Here is a 22714-nt window from a genome sequence, read left to right on the forward strand (position 1 = left end):
AATCTGCAAAAGTTTAAATATATATTCTAGAATCATGTGTTTTCTTCCCTTAATAGCTGCTATGGTAAAAAAAAGAAATTACTTTTTATAGTAAGAAATAACTCAGAAAGTGATAACATTTAGATATATTTAGTTTTATAAGACTGGAAAAGAGAAAAATAAATAACATCTCACAAAGTAAAAGTAAGGGGCAAAAGTAAGTTGCCTCCTAAGGCAGTAGGGAAACTAAAACTTGTTTGGGACCTGTTATGAACAAGGTACTGTGCCAAATGCATTGTCATTTTAATGAATGCAATTTGTACACTTTAATTCATATACAATTATTATAATTTAATTAATGCAATTTGTGTAAATTAATGCAATTTGGAGGTGCCGAGAGAAATCTGTTTCAATTACAGCTAGAAGTCTAGTAGGTACATATTTCTTTTCTACTAGAGAGTGATGTCAAGATGTAGAAGAGGCTGATTCTGGAGATTAAGATAAATAAAACATTCTGTAGGAGTAAATTCTTGGTTATTCAAGTATCTCTAACCTAGACCATTCTTCTAACTTTCACTACTTTTTCATTCATGGATCGTTAGGGTTTTGTATATTTGTTTGTATTTTGATATATTCCTTTATTTCTTAATGGTGATATCTATTTCGACAATTGGAGTTTTATATTTTAAAAATTATTTATTTGAGTCACATGAGCTTCAGGCTACAATTAAGTGATCTTATGTTTTGACTTTAGTTTACAAAGTACAGCTCTAGGTGCTCTGCTTCTTTGTCTTGTTTCTAGCATTTGGTTTCCCTAAGGTTTGTTTCATTTTATTTTTTTTCAACTCCAGTCTCTGTTCATCCTTGCCTGTAAAGATAAACTGAAAGTGTTCTTTTCAGTGCTGCAAAGCTGCACATCATAAAGGGAAAGCAGTCTACTCTCCTGTTAGCCAGCTATGTTTCCCCAGAGGGTGGGAGAAGGGCGGTCTGCCCGATATGTACTTGGTGAAAGTATTAATACCCTAATAGTCTCCGGAATAAGGAGAGGAGTAAAACCCTGAGCCTTTCTCTCCTGACTATAACACCCTCTGGGCTTCACACACCCCTCTGAGCTCTGTCCACTCTCTTATTACAGCTGCTGCTTTACTCTGGAGAATTAGTCAAGTGGCAGAGAAGAAAGCGAAACTTCAGAAGAACCCTTTCAGGCCATCATCTTCCCAAAGACAGATGATCTATCCAAATGTCTCAAAGACATCTCAAAGCTATTATTTCTGTGAAAAATCTACCTTACTAAGTGGCACCACCACCAATACAGTATCTGAAGCTAGATATTTATCTCTTCCCATTCCCTCATTTTCATTGCACAGCAGTGTCTTGCAGTGTCCAGAGCTCTAAACTCAGAGAATTTTGTTTAAATCTAGGCCTTGTTTGTAGATAGCTATGTAACTTTGGGAAAATTACTTAAATTTTCTGAACATTGACAGTCTGAGGAGTGAAGAAGCCATGAGAGCACTCATTATGCAGGGGATTATGAGGATTATGAGGATTAAACAGGAATGTGAAAGCCAGGCTCATATATACTCAGGATGGGCTGAGATATTCATTTTTACTTCATTCCAAAGATCTGACTAATTTGTAAGCATATTTTAAATTATTGGTATCAGGACCTAGAGTGATTATAAATATGCCTTTATAAAGGAAAAAGAAAGCTACGGTGATGCACTGGGGACAAAGAATACAATGAAGATTGTGTATGGGAAAGCCAAAAATTTCTGTCAAATTTTGTGACAGAGGGTGTGAAAAAAACAGGAGTTTTAAAAACAGCTCTTTTATTACAGTCTCAGTCCCTGCTATCCGTTTGTGTGTGTGTGTGTGTGTGTGTGTGTGTGTGACAGAGAGAGAGAGAGAGAGAGAGAGAGAGAGAGAGAGAGAGAGAGAGAGTCACTTCCCCAACATAGCATATTTCTGTAAAATAACAGAATAATAAGTATTCCTTGAAAAGCTTTTTATGGAAAAAACTATTAAGGTGGTTACCAAAGGAAGAAAAAATAACAAATGTTCTGTTCTTGATATTTATTTTAGTTTTACAACTAGAAAGTTAACTATGTGAAGTTTATTTAAAAAAAAATTAATTGAACAGCAGAAAGACCATAAATGTTTTTAAAAATTACAAAATACTTAGACTCTAATGGCCGTTTAATTGTTAACTGTAATATGTAGAGGAGAAAATTAATCCAATGCATATAATCTCAGTATCTTTTTCTATTAGTATTTAAGATCTCAATTTGTTTGTGAAGTTCATCTGAGAAATAAAGAAAATAACCTGTCTATATATTTACTCCTTTAGATGCATGAGTAAGTTCTGAGAAATTCCAGAAATATATTTTAAAACATCAGATTTAAGTCCTCCCATAATATGTCAAGAAAATTGGAGATGTTCCAGAAAATTAAATTTTATGGATTCAGTTCAATCAGTAATGCCAGAAATTAATGCCTTGTGCTTGAGGAAGCTCCTAGACAGGGTATCGGAAAATATTAAATTATAAATGAAACATTAGTGTATATTTCTGGGTCACTGTGCAGCACAAAGAAAAATGACAGGGCATATTACAAAGATCTTTCTAATATCAGAAATATCAGTGTATTATATAGTTTGTATACAATATATACAAGTATATATACAGAGCATATTCTTTTGTATGTAGTATATACAGAGTAGTTTGCATATGTATACACATATATATAGAAATATACATATATGTATATGTAGGTATTTATAGGTATATGTGTTTTATATATATAAAAAAGCACTGACATTAGAGCTCACTGTACAGTCTTTCCTAGTAAAAATCTACAGTCTGGTAGTGAAATGTTCTAGGAGATGCCTCGTGAAATCTTATGGCTAGAAGATAGACTGGTGTGATTTTGATAGAGAGCTGGCTTGTACTCTCAGACAAGTGAATGGAACAGAGTCTTCTAGTTCTTCATGAAAACTCGTTTTAAAATAAAACTGTCTTGTTCAAGCTGGATTAACTGTGGCATATAAGCTTTTGGCCACCAATGATCAGTTTTCAATTTTCAGTGAAGCACTGTGTATGAAGGGAATTGTTATCTCTTACTTGATCTGCTTTTTAATCAGTATGGGTAGCATTTGAAGGACCTGTTGTTTTTTTCTAATTAATATTGGAGTTCTTATTTCCTTTGGTGTGCAACTACTATTCTGTTCATTATTTTCAGTTCATTTTTTAAAATATATTTATTTATTTTTAAATTAGAGTTAACATTAATATTATTTTATATTAGTTTCAGGTGTACAGCATAGTGGTTAGACATTTATATAATTTACAAAGCGATCTCACTGATAAGTTTAGCATCCACCTGGCACCACATATAGTTTATTTTCAGTTCTTTTAGGATGCTCTTTTTCTTTACAGATTTAATATGTGAAGCATGTTTGTGTTTCTTTAAGGTATCAGTGACAATCATTCTTATCTGGGCTTAGGTAGCTGTGGCAAAAGGATTTAGAAATTTCTATTTCAGAGATTTGTAAAATGCTGCCAGAACATGTTGACGAATGATGAAATAACGAAGCAGAAATAATCTGAGGATAAGACCTGAGAATCAAAAGATAAGAGGTATTCACAGTGTATTATTTCACCAGTTCTAAATATTTCCAAATAAAAACAGATCAAAGAGAGTTTGGGGAGGAATACAAATGATTTGAAAAATCCATAAATTTGGAAATACACTGAATAAAACATATAGAAGTACAGACACACATAGTCCTTTTGTGATTGACTACTTAAGCAAAGTAATAGAGGAAAATCTCCCTGAAAAATTTTCAGAAATGAAATAAAAATGAAAACAGGGGCAGAAAGACATCTGAAAAGACTTAGAGCTAGTCATTAGAATCACGTACACAAAGGGTTTGTGCAACATGGTCTGACAGAAAACAACATTATTTTTTTATTTATAAGCTCTCCTGACTCGGAAGAGAGTGAAATTGTTTATACGAAAGATATTTTGTTCACTGAGATGAGTAATAGATGTAGATGGGGATTTGCAAGTTTAGAATTACTTAAATGATAAAAACAGTGCTACAGTTTGAATTGTATGAACAGTGCTAAATTTGTCTTGAAAAATTGTGGGTGAATGGTCTTTCTGGAGCAGAACAATGAATCAAGGAGGTGCTGCAAGAAGGACAGGTAGAGGAGATGAAGAGGGAGACACACACACTCACATGTACACACACACACACACACATACACACACACAATTGGGTGAGAGCTGATGTAATATGAAATACCAAAGGGGTTTTATGCTCTGAGAGGCAAATTCTCCCTTTAAACTAATCTACAAAATCCTCAGTAAAACTTACATTTTCCATTCAGGACATACAAAACATGAAAGACTGTGGGTCATAGGCCTGGTGGGTCCATGGTCTGGCTGTGATCCAGGCTCACAGCTAGGAATAGGACCCCGGATTTAGAATGTTACATTAGTGTAGTAGGGCACCTGAGCCTAAAATGTGTAAACATATTTCAGCTTATTGTATCACGTATGTGTGGCTGAATGCCACTATTGTGCTCTGATATATGTGGAGCTGCGTGGTCCCCTGGGGAGCAGAAGGGGAGCAGAAGAAGAGCAGAAGCAGAAACCTGCTCCCCGCAATAGAACTGCACTCCCTGCAATAGAATTGCGCTCCCCACAATAAAGTTGGTTGCCTGCTGTTTCATATCGGCCTCTTGTGCATTCTTCCACCTGGGCGTCTCACCACCGAAACCGTCCCTTCTTGATCATCTCGGCGCTGGCACTGTGATATACATGAAGTTATTTAAAATCTGGATCACATAAATAATGGCAAATGAAAACAGTAGATTGCTGGGGACAGGCTATTTTAAAAAAACAGAGGAGTAAGAATGAACCACTTATAGGTACTTTGCTGGATGTCATGCTAGGCACTTTAAGAGACTGTACATTGTCCCTTGTTGCAAAGATTATATAAAGATGGAAAGGAAGTCTATGGCCATGCTATCCTGAACAAGCCCGATCCCGGCTGATCTCAGAAGCTAAGCAGGGTCAGGCCTGGTTAGTATTTGGATATTTGGATAGGAGATTACCTAGGAAGACCAGGTGCTGTAGGCATTTAAAAAAAAAAAAAAAAAGATGGAAAGGCGAAATAAGTTTAAAAGGAACTGTTTTCTCTAAGATGGGAATAAAGAAAGAGGAGTAGGGGAGAAAGTGGAAATGAAAAGGGCTCAAAAGCAAACTGCCATCTAGGGAGGAGAAAAAGGAGTGAAATGTTCTAGTCAAACAAACAGAAATAGTTTCTTCAGTTTTCTTTCAGCTGAAGGATAAGCCTGTTAAAATGAAGTGGAGGGAAGCGCTATCCTAGTTCCTCACTTAGTAGCACTCACACTTGCTGAGGAAGGTGTATCTTCCTAACAGAGCAAAAATCCTCCTTGGTGGCAGGACACTACCAGAATCCATGAAATGATTTAATAGAGGTATCCATTTCTAAAAATCTTAAATAATGTCTTTGATATAGACTGAATTGTGTCCCCCTAAAATTCGTTTGTTAAAGTCCTAACTCCCAAGTACTGCAGAATGTGACTGTATCTGGAAGTAACTCCTTTAAAGAGCTGATTGTTACAATGAGGTCATATGAGTGGGCCTTAATTTAATGACTGGTGGCCTAATAAGAATAGGAGATTAGGCTGCAGGAAAACACGGAGAAGACCACAGGAAGACACTGGAAGAAGAAAGCCATCTACAATATAAATTAGAGAGAGAGAGAGACCTTGTAGAAACCAACTCTGCCATTACCTTGATATAGCCTCCAGAACTGCGGGAAGATAATTTCTGTTTTTAAGCCACTTAGTCTGTGGTACTTTGTTATGGCATCTCTAACAAACTAATAGACTCTTCTTTCTTCTTTCCCTCCATCCCTATAACCCCATCCACTTCTTAATCATATGTGGTGGATATTATGAAACATAACTGACATTTCTATTCTGTTACTGAACCTCGGTTGATCCATGGAGAGCCATATACTTACACATGTGCAATTTACATAGCTGCTCCTGTGGCTGAAATGGCTAATTTATTCTGGTATCTTGTACTGGTTATTTCCAGCACAGAGAGCCTTGACTATGTCAATCCCTGTGTCTTAGCTGTCAACCAAAGGGAAATTAAGAGAGACAAGTCTGTTCTTCATGTATTCTCTGGGTTTTTGGAAAGGGTTTTTGTTTTTAGCGGAAAGATTTACAGCAGATGTTACCAGTGAGGAGCGGGGGCAAAATGGGAAGCTTGTGGAAACATGTTAGGCTAGTAAATATGGTATGGAGATTTGCAACACTTAATCCTAAAGCACACTATGGAGTATATCAGATGCTATCCATTATTCAGTTATCGGAATCTCTGTATTAATTATTTTATTTGGCCAGACAGTTTATATTTGATGTTAAAAAAGTTAGTCTTGCAAAATGTTAAAGTAGTTGTTTCCTCTGTAAAAGAAAGCATTTTTTTCCAGTACAGTTTAAGGTTAAGGGAATTTGGAAATTTATAATGAGTAATATATACATGATATAAACTCTTTTTACTTACTAGAATTTTTTTACTGGGATACTATAGCAAGAATTTACGTAATGGGGAGAGTCATATATTTTTCTTGTGATAGGGTAGAGAAATATTTTTACTTGATGAAATAGGAAACTTTCAAGAACAGTTTAATTCATTCAGCGATAGATAAATAGACCTCATTTTTAGTCCTGAGAATATTAATATACTCCTGAAGACATTCCCTTTGTCCAGAAGATTCAGAGTTTCCTGTGTGTGTTGGGACTACAGACAGAGTACCAGGTTGGAACTCAGGAAGACAATTCCATAACTGGCTCTCCCTTTTAATGATTTTTGACCTTTAGCAAGTCACATTGTATAACTGCATATTTTCTCATGTATAAAATGAAAAAGTAGCTGATTCACAAAATCTTATTCTTTCATTCATTTATCCATTTACTATTCATCCACTCATCCATCCATCCATCCATCCACCCAGAAGGCATTATGCCAGACACTGAAGACACAACGGTGAATAAAACACATTTCTTGCTCAGTATTCTACTACAGATCTGAGAATTTTCCTGCGATAAAATGCCCCACGTTTCATATGGACATTACCAAGCATCGTTTTAATTTAACCTAATTTAAACTGCTTTATTTTTTCCTCTTCTATTTTTTTTATATACTCTAATAGTAATTGAACTTATTTTTAAATGAGGTTTAATTATAAACAAGATTATTAAACAATATATCGGTTTGGACATAAGTGAATATTTTATGTATTCACACACAGCCATAGTTAAAACTATTTAAGTTTACATTAGATACTACTCAGGCAAGCTGAAATAAGAGAATGTGGATAACATTTACAAATGGGCATTAGTCTTAGAACAGGGAAGAGACAAATTGTTTGTGGCAATTTACTTCATCAAATAAGAAGTGGAAAACATTGAAATAAATTCTGACGAGGCTCTTGTCAGCCTAAAAGCTACACTGAAAGCTGGATGGAAGCTCATGAACAAAGGAAATAATACATTGAAGAACAAAGATCAATCTATTTCCAGATAAGGGAGACCATATAGAAAGATAAGAGATCATTATAGCATTAAATAAAAAATATAACAGTGGATTATTCCATTATGAATAGATTATTCATAGATAATTGAAGCCGATGAGCTATATCATGAGTTATATGGACAATAGAATTTTCTTAAAATTTACATATTGAGTATACATTGGAGAAAAATTGGAAAAGTGTTAGAATGCTGATATTATAAATTATTCCCTTTTTTTTTTTTACTTCTTTTACTGACATTATCTATAATGCTCTTTAACTGTACAAAAGGATGTAGAAAGGCAATGGATTGTAATTTTTTTTAATAATCAAAAGGCAAGTTTATTAGAAAAGAGATAACACTCTACAGAGTGTGGTCTCCTCTCAGAGACAAAGAATCAGCAATGGATTATTTCTTTGACTTTAATGTTAACTTGGCATCCAAATCAGATTCTTCTATTTACTTAACACAATTTAAAGCAAGTTACATTCTTTAATCCTTGGTTGCATCTTTAGTTAGATAAGTGCAATAATACTTCAGAATGTTAATGAGGCTACTAAATGAGATAACATATGTGTCTAACAATGCTTAGGCATATGGTCTTATTATAATTAACCATTGAGCATCTGAAGGAAATATCTCCAGATTTTATAATCCTAATGACTACTCGTTTCTAAGTGAATAAAGTAGCAGAGGTCCATGGTAGCTTATTTACTATGAATTTAAATGAAAAAACTTTATCTTTAGTTGAATCATTTAAAAAAATAGTCAAGTGTTTTTTTTTTTAAGCTCATTGTCTTAGGGTTTAGGTTAACTGTGTTTGCTCTATTTTTTGACCACAGATTTCCCAAAGTGGCTCATTTTGAACAAATAGGGTCTTTCAAAATAGAAATGAGAAAGTATGTAAATATGAGTCAGCACCAATTAATCACGATGCTGAATAAATAGCTACAAATGCATCTCCTTTTGACAAATGGTCAGAAGCTAAAAGACTACCCATTATTATTAAGAGGCCATATAAATATGATGCAAATTTATATGCATCATATTCTCTTTGAGAGCATAAAAAGAGCTGCATGAATTGTCAGCCATTCATCTTCAAAGAATATTTTATTAACCTGTTATGAACTGGTGACTTCTAGTAGAGAGGAACAATGCTATCAATAAATTTTTCTGCATTGTTTGAAAATGTTATTATAGAATTAGAAATAGTAAGTAGAAATAATGAAAGAAATAAAAACTGGCAGTCTGGAAAAATTATTTTTCTCTGCTCCTCTCTCTTGGGCTCCAAGTAAGGAGATTAGGAAGAAAGAACATTGAGAGGTGAGCAGAGGGATTTGTTCTAATGATACCCAATAAGTGGCGAGCCTATATTCACTATAAGATGGTGTGATAGAATATTCTTATAAAATTTCTAATCAGAGTACAGAATGGATTGATATAAATCTGTGGTCATAGATTACATAACTGTGAAAGGTTTCCTGCAGTAATAATATCAGTTGTCATCTTCATCAGTATAAGTAAGTGTTCCCTCTGCTGGAATATGCCTCCAGATGCATGAAGATCATTTTAACCTTGCTGTACTCTCCTAAAGTGAATTCATCTTCAACAAAATTGCTTTACTTTCTCACAGGCTCTTATTTCCTGTCAATAGTGTCCTAATTTTCTCAGCAATTGAGTCTTTAAATAGTTTTCATTTTCTTTCTCTCAGTGTTCATATCTAATCAGTCACCACACTCTGATGATAATTTTATATTTTTCGCATCGATCTCTTGTTTTCTTCTTTACTTTCTCTAGCTTCAACTTTCTTGCTTTTGTATCTCTAAAGTAAGATAATACCTTTCTTATTTATCCCAGAGCATTCTTGTGAGTGTAAAATAAAATAATATGTAGACTATGTGCTATAAAAGGTTATAGAATTGGGAAATTTTTCACCATAGATTCTGAGCTACTTTCAAACTCCATTATTGCTTCCTTGCGTCACCATCTAGTGTACTGCTGCTGTGTGGTATAAATGTATTATGTATATTTTATGCATAATACATTTATACAGGTAATGGACTCAGAACAACTACATATAAAAAACATGACATTGCACTATAAGTTGATATTCAAAATACTAATGTTTCCTGTGAGTTTTCTTCATTTTCTATTCCATGAGTAGTCTTATGAAACACTTGCCTAAGCATATGTCAAAGAACATATATTTTCTTTCCCTTATGGGGGCCCAGGTTAGACCACTCCCAAATATGTCATACTGACAATTTTGAATTAAAGTTGCTTGAGAAGCAGCCTGTACAAAAGTACTGTATTAACACTCCTTTGTCTCCCTCAATATAGGAAATAAGTCTCCCCTGTGAAAGTGCCCTCCCTGCCCCTGGAGACTGAGAGAGACATCCTTATCATCAAACTTAGCGAATTTAGGGCCAAGAAGCTTGTATAAACAAACCTTGTTGTTTATTTATTTATTTAACTAATTTATTACCCAATTCCAAACTTTGCTTAGATCTTCATTAATAATCACCCAAACTTAGATTTCTTAGTTCTGTGAAATCCTCATAAATTATTGTTTCTTTGTGTAAAAGATATAAAATCTGCTTGCTTTTTGGTCATTCTCTTGAGTATCGATTATATCATCTCTCATATGCATGAAACTAATTGATTTTTCTCCTGTTAATCTCTCTTGTGTCAATTTTATTGTTAGTCCAGTCATAAGAACTCAATAGGGGAAAGGGGAAAATTTCTCCCTCCCAACATCCCCAACTAGATAGGGCTAAGGATAGGAGAAGAAGGAGGTGGAAGGGTGTCTGAGACTGGATAGAAAGAAGTGTAGGAAGCGAAGTTTTACAAATTAGAGAAAGAATAAATTTTTTTGTTGAGTGGAGGGGGCTTCATGCTGAATTGACCTTAAGTGTGGGTCTTTCCATGCCTATCCTTGCACAATCACTTGCAGACAATATAATATACCCATGTGACTGGTTACTTGTGTGGGGTCAAAGGTATGAGGGAAAACTTTTGCTCTAACCAAAATCAGCTACATAGAACCCACTAGAGTTTTTTTTATGAGATTGGCCCACTAATATTTCTTACCTGAAATGCATCCTCTTTTACAGGGTTTTAAAGGTTTAAATATAATCACTGCTGTACAATGCCTGGTACACATTAGATGTTGAATAATTATTTGATGAATTTCTATCAAGGAAATTTATAGTTGGAAGACAATTTAGAGGTAATCTAGTTCAATCTTCTCATTTTACAGATGAGACTGAACCCAGATAAGTTGTGATTCAAACAATATACTATTCTCTCTATCTCTCAGGCACACGAAAAGTGTTGAGCTCATTTGGCTTTACAAATCTATATTTTTTCTAAATACAAGAAACAATTTTATTTATATATGTCTACTGATATTTGACAATGGCAACATAATTATTGTGGAATTGTTTTAGTTGTGGCAGAACAATTAATCATATTAACTAAGGAGAATATGTTAAGGGGATTTGTGTATTGTTTTATTCAGTGTGTATTAAAGGGAGATTTGGAATGTTAAAACAAGTTATTTGAACTAAAGCAAGATAAATTATATATTAAGATGATTTATAATTTTTAATAATCTAAAACAGATTTTATCTGAAGGCACATTTCTACACATCTAAAAACAGATGTCTCCTCAGTTTACTGTTAATCATTTTTTAAGAGTTAATTTTTAAGTTGATTGCTGATACTGAAAATAAATTTTAAGTAGATTATTGGTATTTTTAAGGAAATAAGTTTTCTTTAAAAATATTGTTAATTTTAGTTAGTTTAATATACAAAAGCCTTACCTGAAATGCATCCTCTTTTACAGGGTTTTAAAGGTTTAAATATAATCACTGCTGTACAATGCCTGGTACACATTAGATGTTGAATAATTATTTGATGAATTTCTATCACGGAAATTTATAGTTGGAAGACAATTTAGAGGTAATCTAGTTCAATCTTCTCATTTTACAGATGAGACTGAACCCAGATAAGTTGTGATTCAAACAATATACTATTCTCTCTATCTCTCAGGCACAAGAAAAGTGTTGAGCTCATTTGGCTTTACAAATCTATATTTTTTCTAAATACAAGAAACAATTTTATTTATATATGTCTACTGATATTTGACAATGGCAACATAATTATTGTGGAATTGTTTTAGTTGTGGCAGAACAATTAATCATATTAACTAAGGAGAATATGTTAAGGGGGTTTGTGTATTGTTTTATTCAGTGTGTATTAAAGGGAGATTTGGAATGTTAAAACAAGTTATTTGAACTAAAGCAAGATAAATTATATATTAAGATGATTTATAATTTTTAATAATCTAAAACAGATTTTATCTGAAGGCACATTTCTACACATCTAAAAACAGATGTCTCCTCAGTTTACTGTTAATCATTTTTTAAGAGTTAATTTTTAAGTTGATTGCTGATACTGAAAATAAATTTTAAGTAGATTATTGGTATTTTTAAGGAAATAAGTTTTCTTTAAAAATATTGTTAATTTTAGTTAGTTTAATATACAAAAGCCTATAAACTCAGAATACATCAACAAATAATACAATAATATAATTCAACTGTAGCACTGGTAATTAAACAAATAGAAAAATAAGTAAGAAAATTTTTTTGTCTTATTTACTTCCCCAATCCCATCCTTGAGCTAAGTACAGAAATGATCAATAGAGTATAGAGATTAAGAACACATTCTCTACAATCAGACTTTCTGGGTTCAAATCCTATTATTCAATAGACTAAGCAGCTACTTAACCTGTTTAATGACTCTTCCTTTATCTGTAAAATGAAAATAACAATAGTGCCTTTCTCTTGTGCTTGTCAGAATTCAACTGGCTAATCTATATAAAGCACTTAAATCAAGTATCTGACATATTAATAAGCACAATCAGTGTTAGTTGTTTTATAGAGCTATCACGGCATTATTCTTTTGGTTAGTGATTATAATTAGGCTTATTTTTGTCTTATGAAGAAAGAAAAGTAAGTAACTGCATATTTATGAGCTTTAGGTACCAGAAACTTCAGCATATACATTATCTTGATTAACCCTCATCAAAAATTTTCAAGAAAATAAATAGTATTTTAATATTTAGCTACGAGTGGCTAATAGCTACCACACTGGACAGTCCAGCTATGGACCATTTCCATTATTGCAGAAATTTCTATTGGATAGCACTATAGAGTAAGTCAAGATGTATAATGGAATAATGAACAGGAAAATGTAATGGGTAAGAGAATGGCTAAGGGTAGCTGCCAGTTCTTTGCAGTTCAATGTAAAGGAAAGAATAGTTGTCTTGCATTCCACAGGACTAAATGGATTCCTCTTGCACAATTACCAGCTGCATGAGTTTGGGCAACTCTCACTTTCCCAAAGCTTCGTTTTCCTAATTTGTTAAATGGAAGAAAACAATTTTCTCCAGGCCTACTTTCCCAGGATATTGCGAAGATCGTTACAGAGAATATATGCGAAAGCACCTTGTGTAATACAAATAATACTCTGACATAAAATATTATTCTGAAACCTGGTCCTTTGAATTTGCTCTCTGAAAGAACACAACCCTAAAATCTTTCATCCAGGATTCATATCCAAGTTCTGCCACTTACTGTTTTGTAAGTTTGAGACTCAGTTTCCTTTTCTGTAAAACAAGAAAAATTCACAAAGATATTGTGAAAATTACATAATATATATGTGAAAGTTATTTGCAAGATATTACACTATAAAATATAAGTCGATATTATGTTTAAAAAGATAAATGGCCAGTTTTAATAACTCTTACTTTCTACCACACGATGCTTTCTAATCTTCACAATACTGGCATATATATTAACAATAAATTGCCTGAAGTAATAGGTACCATTTACTGAGACCAGTTTTATGTGCTAGGCACTTTTTGAAGTACTTGACATATATTGCCTCATTTGATCTCTATACAATCACATGAGTATGTATTATTATCTTAATTTCATTTTATATGAATTGTAACCTTTCTGAGCTCCAATAGATTTTATTGTCCAAGGTATGTGCCAGAACCAGCACTTGAACTTGGCATACCTACTAACAGTCTGTTTCTAGTCACTACATTCGATTGTCTGAATAATACAAAATAATGCCATTCGTTTATTCATTTATCAACCCATTACATATTTCCCTTACTGAAAATTTGTTGTCCAGTTCCTTGAAAGTTAATAAATGTAATCTAATTCCACAAATAATTTTAACTAGGTAAAATTATTTTTATAAATTTTGGATGTAAAAGTAAACAAGAATATCTAAGAAAATTCTGGAAAAATAAAAACAGTGTGGTGATAATGCAAGAACAGCTAGATAAATTATAAGCACAGAATAGAAGTACAGAGTCTCAAAAAATATTTTGAGAATTTAGAAGAGTGTGACAATTGTGAGATTTTAGGTGTTGGAAGATGAGTTAGTTACTCAACGAATGGTGGAAGGTAAAACAATAATTGGTGGTAGGAAATACTGAGAACTATAGCACTTGTTATAGATTTCATATGCTAAGCTTCATTTTCCTGCCAGAAATCTGCCATGATGCCTGAACCTGGCTCCAATATTCCCTGCACCTGTAAATGTGGAATGAGAGATATTAAAGGGTAATCCATACAGAAAACATTTCAAGTGATTCCCAAGCACTCAAGGACTGCAGATATTTTCTCCTAAATTGCTTCCTTTATCTATTAAAAAAGAAATAAACACTTCCACTTTTTAAGTACTACCGGCAAGCCATTAAGAAACATAGAAACTTTTTTTCCAGGCTTTTCAAAATGTTTCCCATCCACTGTCACACACACAGAGCAGGGAAAAGATGTAATCAAAAGGTTTAAAGCAGGTGGGAATTGCAATCAATGAAAAACACAAGTGTAGGAGCCACTGTTGATTGCAGGTTTTGTCTGGGGTTAGAAGTTAGTTAGAGGAAACAAATATCTGTTAGTTTTCTTTAAACTTCAGTGTTTTAATTAGAAATATTATTCATATTTATCATAAATCTCAGGTGTTTTTTGACTTTGTTTTGATTTAGTTCTTTTCCTTTAGGACAATGAGGCTTTTAAAGACCAAGTTGGATAAATATTCATCCTATCCTGATGGGTTAAAATATTTACATAATTTCAGAAATATAAAAAGCAGATATGCTCTAACAGTGTTCACTGATTCATCTGCTAACATACACACTTTTCTCAAAATATGTGAATGAAAATAGTTGGTAAATAATCATGAACTTCTATATAAAAGTGCTTTCAATATTTGTTGTTCTTTATTGAGGAGACAGTTTGTGACATGACAGAAGCCTATAAAGATATTTTATGGTTCTTGACTTTTGTTTCCCTAGAAAATTTACTACTTTTTAAAATGTTGATTTTATACCTGAATGAGAATATACATTTTTAAAAGAAAGTAAATATGTCAGACATGTATTTTTTAAAATGTGAAGGTACTTTAAAAGGGATATATAGCCTTATGATTAATAATACAAATAATAATGTTATTATGCCAATTATTCAGGAAAGATGCCTGGAAATAAGTGGCCATGTGTCATGGAGGCATGCAAATGAGGGAATGACACGGGAACAGGTAACTGTGCTATATTTAAACTTGTACATCTACATAATGTATTAATATTTAAAGTCTAAGTCATATGGATATTATCAAGGTTTTGTTAAATGTATCAAAGTAAGTGATATATATAAATATAAAGAAATAGGTAATGAGGAAAGTGTCAGAAAGAAAAGTTCTAGTTCATTCACAAAGCTAGCATCTCAGCAGATTCTCAATTACTCTGAACTTTTATCACTGCTGTTATTGCACAGTGAGCTCTCAGAAAAAAATGTATATATATTGTATTACTTTATTTACGATAGCTGGATGGCTAAAGGAAGGTAACAATCAAAAATTCAGATTAATAGCATAAAATGTGATGTAAATATTAAAACAGAGAGGAAAATATGTTATCAAATTCTTGATTAATCTTGTTTTCATGAATATTTTCCAAGAGTATGAGGTTTTTAAATCTGAAAAAACGAAAATAACGTTTTCTTTCCTCCACTTGGGGTTGAGCTGTTGTTACTTTGATTAAATATAGTCACAGGAAAGTTGCCATTTAAATTTTTTGTTAAACTAATACATAGAAAAAACAACCAACTTTAGGCCACTTGGAAATCAATTTTACTTTAATGTAATTTATCTTGACTATAAATCTTGATAAAATCTACAGTTGTCTTAAATACAAGTGCTTGATTAATTAAAGGGAATAAAATGAGAGTCACATATAAATGTGTGGACATGAGTTCTGCATTCATTTTATAGATTCTTCATATTGAAAAAGGTAGCAAATGACAGGAGAAAGAGGGAATATCAACCTGAATTAAGTGTCTGCTGTGTAAAAGGCAGGGTGCTAGGCATTAGAACCACAGAATTTCAATTCCAAAGGTCCTTCCTTAAATCTCTACAATATTCAGTAAACAAAACCTAATAAAGTTAAAGAGATGTGTCTAAGATTACACCTAGATAGGACAAGAACTGGAATACAAATCACTGATGTCTAAGACCCCACGCTTTCCCGTCAGCCATGGGACTTGGACCACATAACACGTGCACGTGACACTGTGCTCTTGGTCTTCCTAGTTTCTGATTCAGTCATCAGATATTCTGTCTGTATCTCTAGATTTATTATTCATGACCACAGAATTGACATTCTTGTTATCGATCTATTTGAACAACTTAGTACTAAAGTAAGAGGTCTGTGGCATGCCCCTCAAACCCTCCATTTAGATGGACATCATTCTCTTCATCAGCATGTGGTCAACCAATATTAATACAATTTATGACTAGTTCATTTTTCTTTACTTGATTTATAAGGATATCACAAGACTATCAATTTTTTTTTTTTCTGATATTAGGCAATCCATGTTATTTCTACAACAGAAACTTTCAATAAATAACCTTTGATGAATGAATTAAAATTGACTTGATCTGATATAACTATTCTCTTTATTTTTGTTCTCTATCTAGCCTCAATTTATTTTTCTTATAGATGAATTTGATAATTATAATCATTTAAAATATTAACTATATTTTATGTCCAACTCATACATCTATTAATTAATATAATTTATTTTTCATCTTGCTAATCATGGGACTTCTAGTGTTTATGTTCTAAGTAGTTATTCCAAGATGCCAGTAGACTCACACACATATTTGGGGATTTATTTTGTCATTGCCAAGAATTTTAATATCATTTATAAGAAAATGTCACTACTTTTTTTCACCCAAATTGCTGAGAAATTTGTCTTAATTTTGAGAATACTTGGAGAAATGTATAGCAAATTTTCTCTGTTTCCAAAGTGAATGAGTTCTAAATTATGGCTCTATGAATATAGTTATAGGTAATATTCTAACTTAAGTAAGCATTACAAGGGCTTACGAGCTAATATCTGTGGTTTTCTTGCTTCTAGATCCTTAGGGAAACAGAATGATTTTGGAATGACTGAAAAAAAATCAAAGCGCACATTTGATTTATTTTACCAAAACATCGTACTTATGCGATCTTTTAGTACTCTCTTCTTATTTCCTTCTTATACTGTGTTTGGTTTTAATCCGACAAAGTATAATAGCAGTAAGACAAAGGATTCATGAAATTTTAGGTTCTGATCATATCTATCATTCTAGAATAGATTTTAAAACTGCAAATGTACTTTAAATCAATCATACAGTAGTATATACAAATTTCCTGAAGATCTTTGACAAGAATATTAACCAATTACCACACACACAAGGCTTTGAGGATTGTATGATATTAATTGATATTTTATATTGTGCTACTATCTGAAGATATTCTTATTTAGAGAGTAGGATTTTTAAGCTAACCGCGTTGTTATATTAAAGGCACATTATTTTCAATATTCATATTTAAGAAGACATATTTATTTATTCATATTTAAGTAGACATATTTAAAATCAATGGGTATGTAACAAACAGGATTTTAAAACCCAGAACATTTACTATAAATTAAAAGATATCTTTGATTTGTTATAAAACACCAAAATGCTTTGAAATTATAAAATACATTATATAAGAATTAATTAATATGCTTGCTAACATCTTTTTGAAAGACTAATTCTATATATGTGACTCAAATGTTGGACAATCCTACAGATTTTCTCCTAGAGTTTAGTTAACTGGAGCAATAGTTTTAATACTGATTTTTAGGTTGAATACTCCAATTTAAATGATAAAATATTTCTTGAGGTATTATCTTATTTCTCAAAACTAATATTTAGTCTTTCTTTTTAGCTGGTGCTGGCTAGAACCACTGATATTAATTTCAAATGACATATATACTTACGCAGGACATATGTAAAGATCAAGCAGGGGTGTTTAATCCTAATTTATCTGAAAGTTTCATGGTAGTTTAATTTTTAGACATGCTACATCCTATATAACTTAGACATGTAATTTACTTCTACCAGCTGTTTTTCAAAAAAATTTAATCTACAAATTTTGAAATTAAGCACAATTCCTAAAGATGGTAGGACAAAGAAATGGAAGTGATGTTTCTCAATAGCTGGAAAGATCTTAGTGACTTGACTAAAATTTCTTAAGTTTTTATTTACTTTTGTTCATGTGTATTTGGGGGCTCAATCAACATTCACTATTCTTTTATTACTAGGAGGCTGTCTCAGAATGATTTATGGAGCTGTTTTTCCCAACAGTCAATGAATTTGCACTATTTTAACCAATACTCTGTTACTTACCTCTGAAGTCCAATTTGTAATATCAAAGATGAATTCTCTAGGAGATAGAATTTAATTAAATGGCCCATCTAGGATAGGATTTATATCTGACCTAAGTAGTCATATTCAAATATGAATATAGCATGATTACTAGAAATAACTAATTCCAAACCATATCAGACAATATTTTAATTTAGATAAGAAAAATCAATTAAGAGAAGAGCTAGCTATAATTTGAAGTTAAAATTTTGGACCAATAAGTGTTACTTCCAAGATTCTTATGGTCATACCAATAAGTGACTGTGGAATAAATCCAAGGACAAGGTGGTTTATTATAAGTCCATGATGTGAATGTCATTTTCTATTATTTCAGCCCAGAATACAATCTGAGAGAAAGACATACAGACTGGAAATTTTAAATGTCTTACTTTTAAAAATTATTCTAGCAGGGTCACACTCTTGGTTTGAATTAATATTTATACATTGAAATTGTAGAGTAATAAAATCAAAGGGAAATATTTATGCCTAACTCTCATCAGCTATATGGGGCAAAGGCAGAAATATTCCCTCTTGCTTTTGTTCCCTCTGGGACTCAACTCAAAAACAAAACAAAACAAAACCAAAAACAAAACAAAAACTAAAAACACTCAGATTAAATTTTTATTTGTTGCCAGAAAAAAATATTACATATAGATGAAAAAAGAACCATAATCTACAATTACTGAACTGAATTTGGGAGTGAACAGGAAAAAAACATATTAAGAAAAAGATGCCTAAACTGATAAAAAAGAGACAAAAGACAGGAAATAAAGTGGGTAATATAAAGACAGAAATTATTCTGAAGTCCATAGAACATTAATCATTTAATATGATCATGCCTAAAATATAGCGATAATATCCCCCCAAAAGAGTATCCTGTAATATAAGCAAGGTATTTCAAAATGAGGGTTGAAATTAAAAAAGAGAAAGAGAAACTGTTCATTTAAGATGACCATGTTATTGAAGTTCTCTTAGTTTTAGGATTCTTTTTTTAGGTGCTAAAGGCATAGTTTGGTTGTTTGTGCACATCATTTTTAAGTTTTTTTTTTAAGAGAAATAAAATTATTTGTATTACAGGCTGAAATAAGTAAATTGACATGAAAGAGATCATGTTCATTTTTTGTTTTCAAATACTAGACATCATGATAAATTGTTAACCAAACATAAATCTTGTCTACCATTATTTGTCAATAACAGAGGAAACATTAATATTAAAAGAAGTCCTTTTTCTACATTAGATTTTTAAAACCTGGTAGATTATTGTTAAGTGAGTGTTTGTAGGTAAGTGGTTTTAAAATTGTCGAATGTTTTAAGAGAATTGTCCATGTGGTTGGTAGTAGTTCTACATAAATAAATGAACCATAGATGGAATAAATCATTGGCATAATTAAGATGACTCTCTTATCCTTAGATAAACCTCTCTAATTTTAAGTACACATCAACTGGAGAGAGGAAGATGGAATAGATGAATAAGATTTCTTTTAACCCTACAAATTTATCAAAAAATCTCTCACTGAGTCACATAATGGTAGTCAGAAAAAATCTTAATTAAAAAAAATTCTAGTAAGATGTCAATAAAATAATTTTAGAGGCTTTCTAAATGTAAATGTTCAGAAACAGGCTTTAAGATGTCCCCCAATAAGTAGTGGAAGAGTACTAACGAAACTCTCATTTTTTAATCAGACACACATGATGGCTGTTCAGAAACCAGATTGGGGATGGGAGGAGGGAGGCATAAATAAATGGATTTTAGGAAGTTAAAGCACATACCATTCTTGGAATAAAGGAAGCTTCTGGAAGGTTATAGAGTACATCAGAGGCATTGTGTTCAATAAAGGGTAAAGATAGCTAGAACTGCAGAAATATAACTGGGACTCCATTTAAATTTCAGAAGTTTCTGGTAGAGTAATTGAGAATACTCTGCAAACTAATGAAACGTCTTTCTGTAAGGGACTATTCTATCACAGACTGATATTGCATATGGTCAGTGCCATATAGAAGACAAAAAGAAAGTAAAAGATAAAATTGATGGAAAGAAAGAAAATAAGACAAAAAAATAGAAGCAAAACATCAAATCACATCATATTAAAATGACATAAGTAGTTTTTTCCCCTCTGATGTGCCATAATTTACACAAAGGCTAGGTAAATTATATGAAACAGTACCTTTCTTTTAGACTTTAGCTGCTCATGATACTTGTCACAGGTATCTCCTGGGATCTCTCCTCCCCAAAGAGTGATTCCAACGATGGTATATGTGATGCCCATGATGAGCAATGGAAAACAGTACACCAGTATAATGACAATAATATGGTAACTGCAAGAAATAAGAAAAACACATGCTGAAGAGCATATTGGAATGAAATAATGGGACTTTGAATTCATTCCATTTTAAATCATAATTGAAAATGTGAAAGAACATTTCCACATCTCCTTTAAGCTTCATTTCACAAATCCATCAGAATATCATACTATTGTTACCTACAGTTATCCAAATGTTACCAGCTAATCTCCGTCAATTTTTACACACAAACACCATAGCTGAGCGCAGTGCTCATTTAAACTTCACATGTCCCCTTGCCTAGAGGTTCAGGCTGAATGCTTTTCCCCTACCTGGTAATTGTTGAGCTAAGCTAATTAAATGTATCATCAGAGAAAAAGAGATATGACAGAAAACTAATCAACTGCCGTATTTTCTCCTATGTAAAACTATTCTATATATCTGCAAATCAGTCACATTTGAAATAAACTGTTTTTCATCCAAATGAAAAAAATGTTACCAGATACTGTGAGCTACATTGGATCCACAAGCTATTTGACTATGATTTTAAGAATCAGATAAAGACATTTACATACATTTTTTCAAAGTCATGATACATTTGATTCCATTATTAATTTGGTAAATAACATACAGACTAAATTATAGGATTTCATAGCTCTCAATCAAAATTATAAGGATGCACTGAAGGAGGAATAAGCGGGCAAGCGGTAATAGAACAGCCCAATTAGAACTTCTATAAACTTTTGTGTGGCTTCCACTGTCTTAGGAAGGCTTTAAAGTAATTAAAAAGTGTGATATGCTAGTCTTCTTAATATTCATATCTTTTTTTTATAGAGGGAACTTTAAGCCTTCTCGCTTTCTCATTTCTTGATAGCTTATTAAATATTGACTTAAAGTCAATGGTGAAGTGATTTAGTCAACAAATAGTTTAATTTTATTACTTTGATTAGTTTTATTTTGCTATACAATTAAGACTTATTAATAATAATAGATAGAATACAGTATTCAGTTTAATAACTGCTGCCAGCTTTTCCTTCAATAAGTACTTCCAAATGTTCTTTAAAAATCTGAACTCTAGGTAGAGCAGAGTTTGATAAAATGGCTGCTTAATAGAATGACCATTATATTTGTTATTTTTAAAGGGAAAATTGGTCACTAAATAATAATTATATTGAAATAAAATTTAAGTGATCAGACTAAAAAGCAAAATGAAAACATTTGCATATTTTTTTTCCATTTGCTTTTCTTCAAATGGGTCCAAAATATGAAATGCTAAATTCTATCATACAGCATTCCTATTTCCTTTCCAACCTAGTGTTTAAGTTTCTTTAATGCTGAAACAAAAGAACACAACCAAGAACCTACCAGGACTCCCCTTCCCTTCAGTCAGGTTTCTTAAAAGAGCAATCAATACCTTTGGGCTTCAGTTCTACCCTTTCTCACTCATTTCTCAATCAGTAACAACCCTGCATTGCTTTCATCTCTAGTGAGCTTACCATCACCTCCAGGAAACTCTCCAGAGCTACCCTATATAGAAGTCATCACATTTTTCCAATTAGAAACCTTTGCAACTTATAATAACTTATTGACCATATACTATATTACAGTATTTTTATGTGTCTCTTTTCCCAAGTAAAATGTGAGCCCTTGAGGACAATTTCCTTAATTGTTGCTCTCAGCCTATAGTTCCTTAAGTGTTCAATAAATTGAATTGAAAATCATAATTGAGAATTAACTTACGTGAAATGTTGCTTGGGACCTTCTGGCCATTGCACATAGCAAAGAGTACGGCCTGGCATGACTTTGGTTTTGGAGTAAAGACACTGAGGGAAGGCAAGTAGAAATGCTAGAATCCAAATACTTCCAATGACAATCTTAGTGGCTGTGGCAGACAGTCTGGGTTTCAAGGGATCAATAATGGCCATATACCTATATAAAAACAAATAAAACCATTTTGTCCATCTCTTGCTAGCGAAATTTAATAAGGAGTTTCAAAGGTGTTTCAATGGCCAGGGTTATCT

At 32.4% G+C, this 22714-nt stretch overlaps 1 protein-coding gene across 1 annotated transcript in view; it reads right to left on the bottom strand.

The window, feature by feature from the left end:
- The window catches only part of TACR3 (tachykinin receptor 3), a 66748-nt gene that overhangs the window by 18311 nt on the left and 25723 nt on the right, over positions 1 to 22714 (bottom strand). Inside the window, exons 2-3 of the mRNA XM_006918884.1 lie at positions 22434 to 22622; positions 20579 to 20729 (exon numbers count right to left, since the gene is read on the bottom strand). Of these exons, the coding sequence (XP_006918946.1) occupies positions 20579 to 20729; positions 22434 to 22622 (340 nt within the window). The remainder of the gene's footprint in view (positions 1 to 20578; positions 20730 to 22433; positions 22623 to 22714) is intronic.

The sequence above is a fragment of the Pteropus alecto genome, unplaced genomic scaffold (genome assembly GCF_000325575.1).
Source record: "Pteropus alecto unplaced genomic scaffold, ASM32557v1 scaffold5, whole genome shotgun sequence".
NCBI lineage: Eukaryota > Metazoa > Chordata > Mammalia > Chiroptera > Pteropodidae > Pteropus > Pteropus alecto.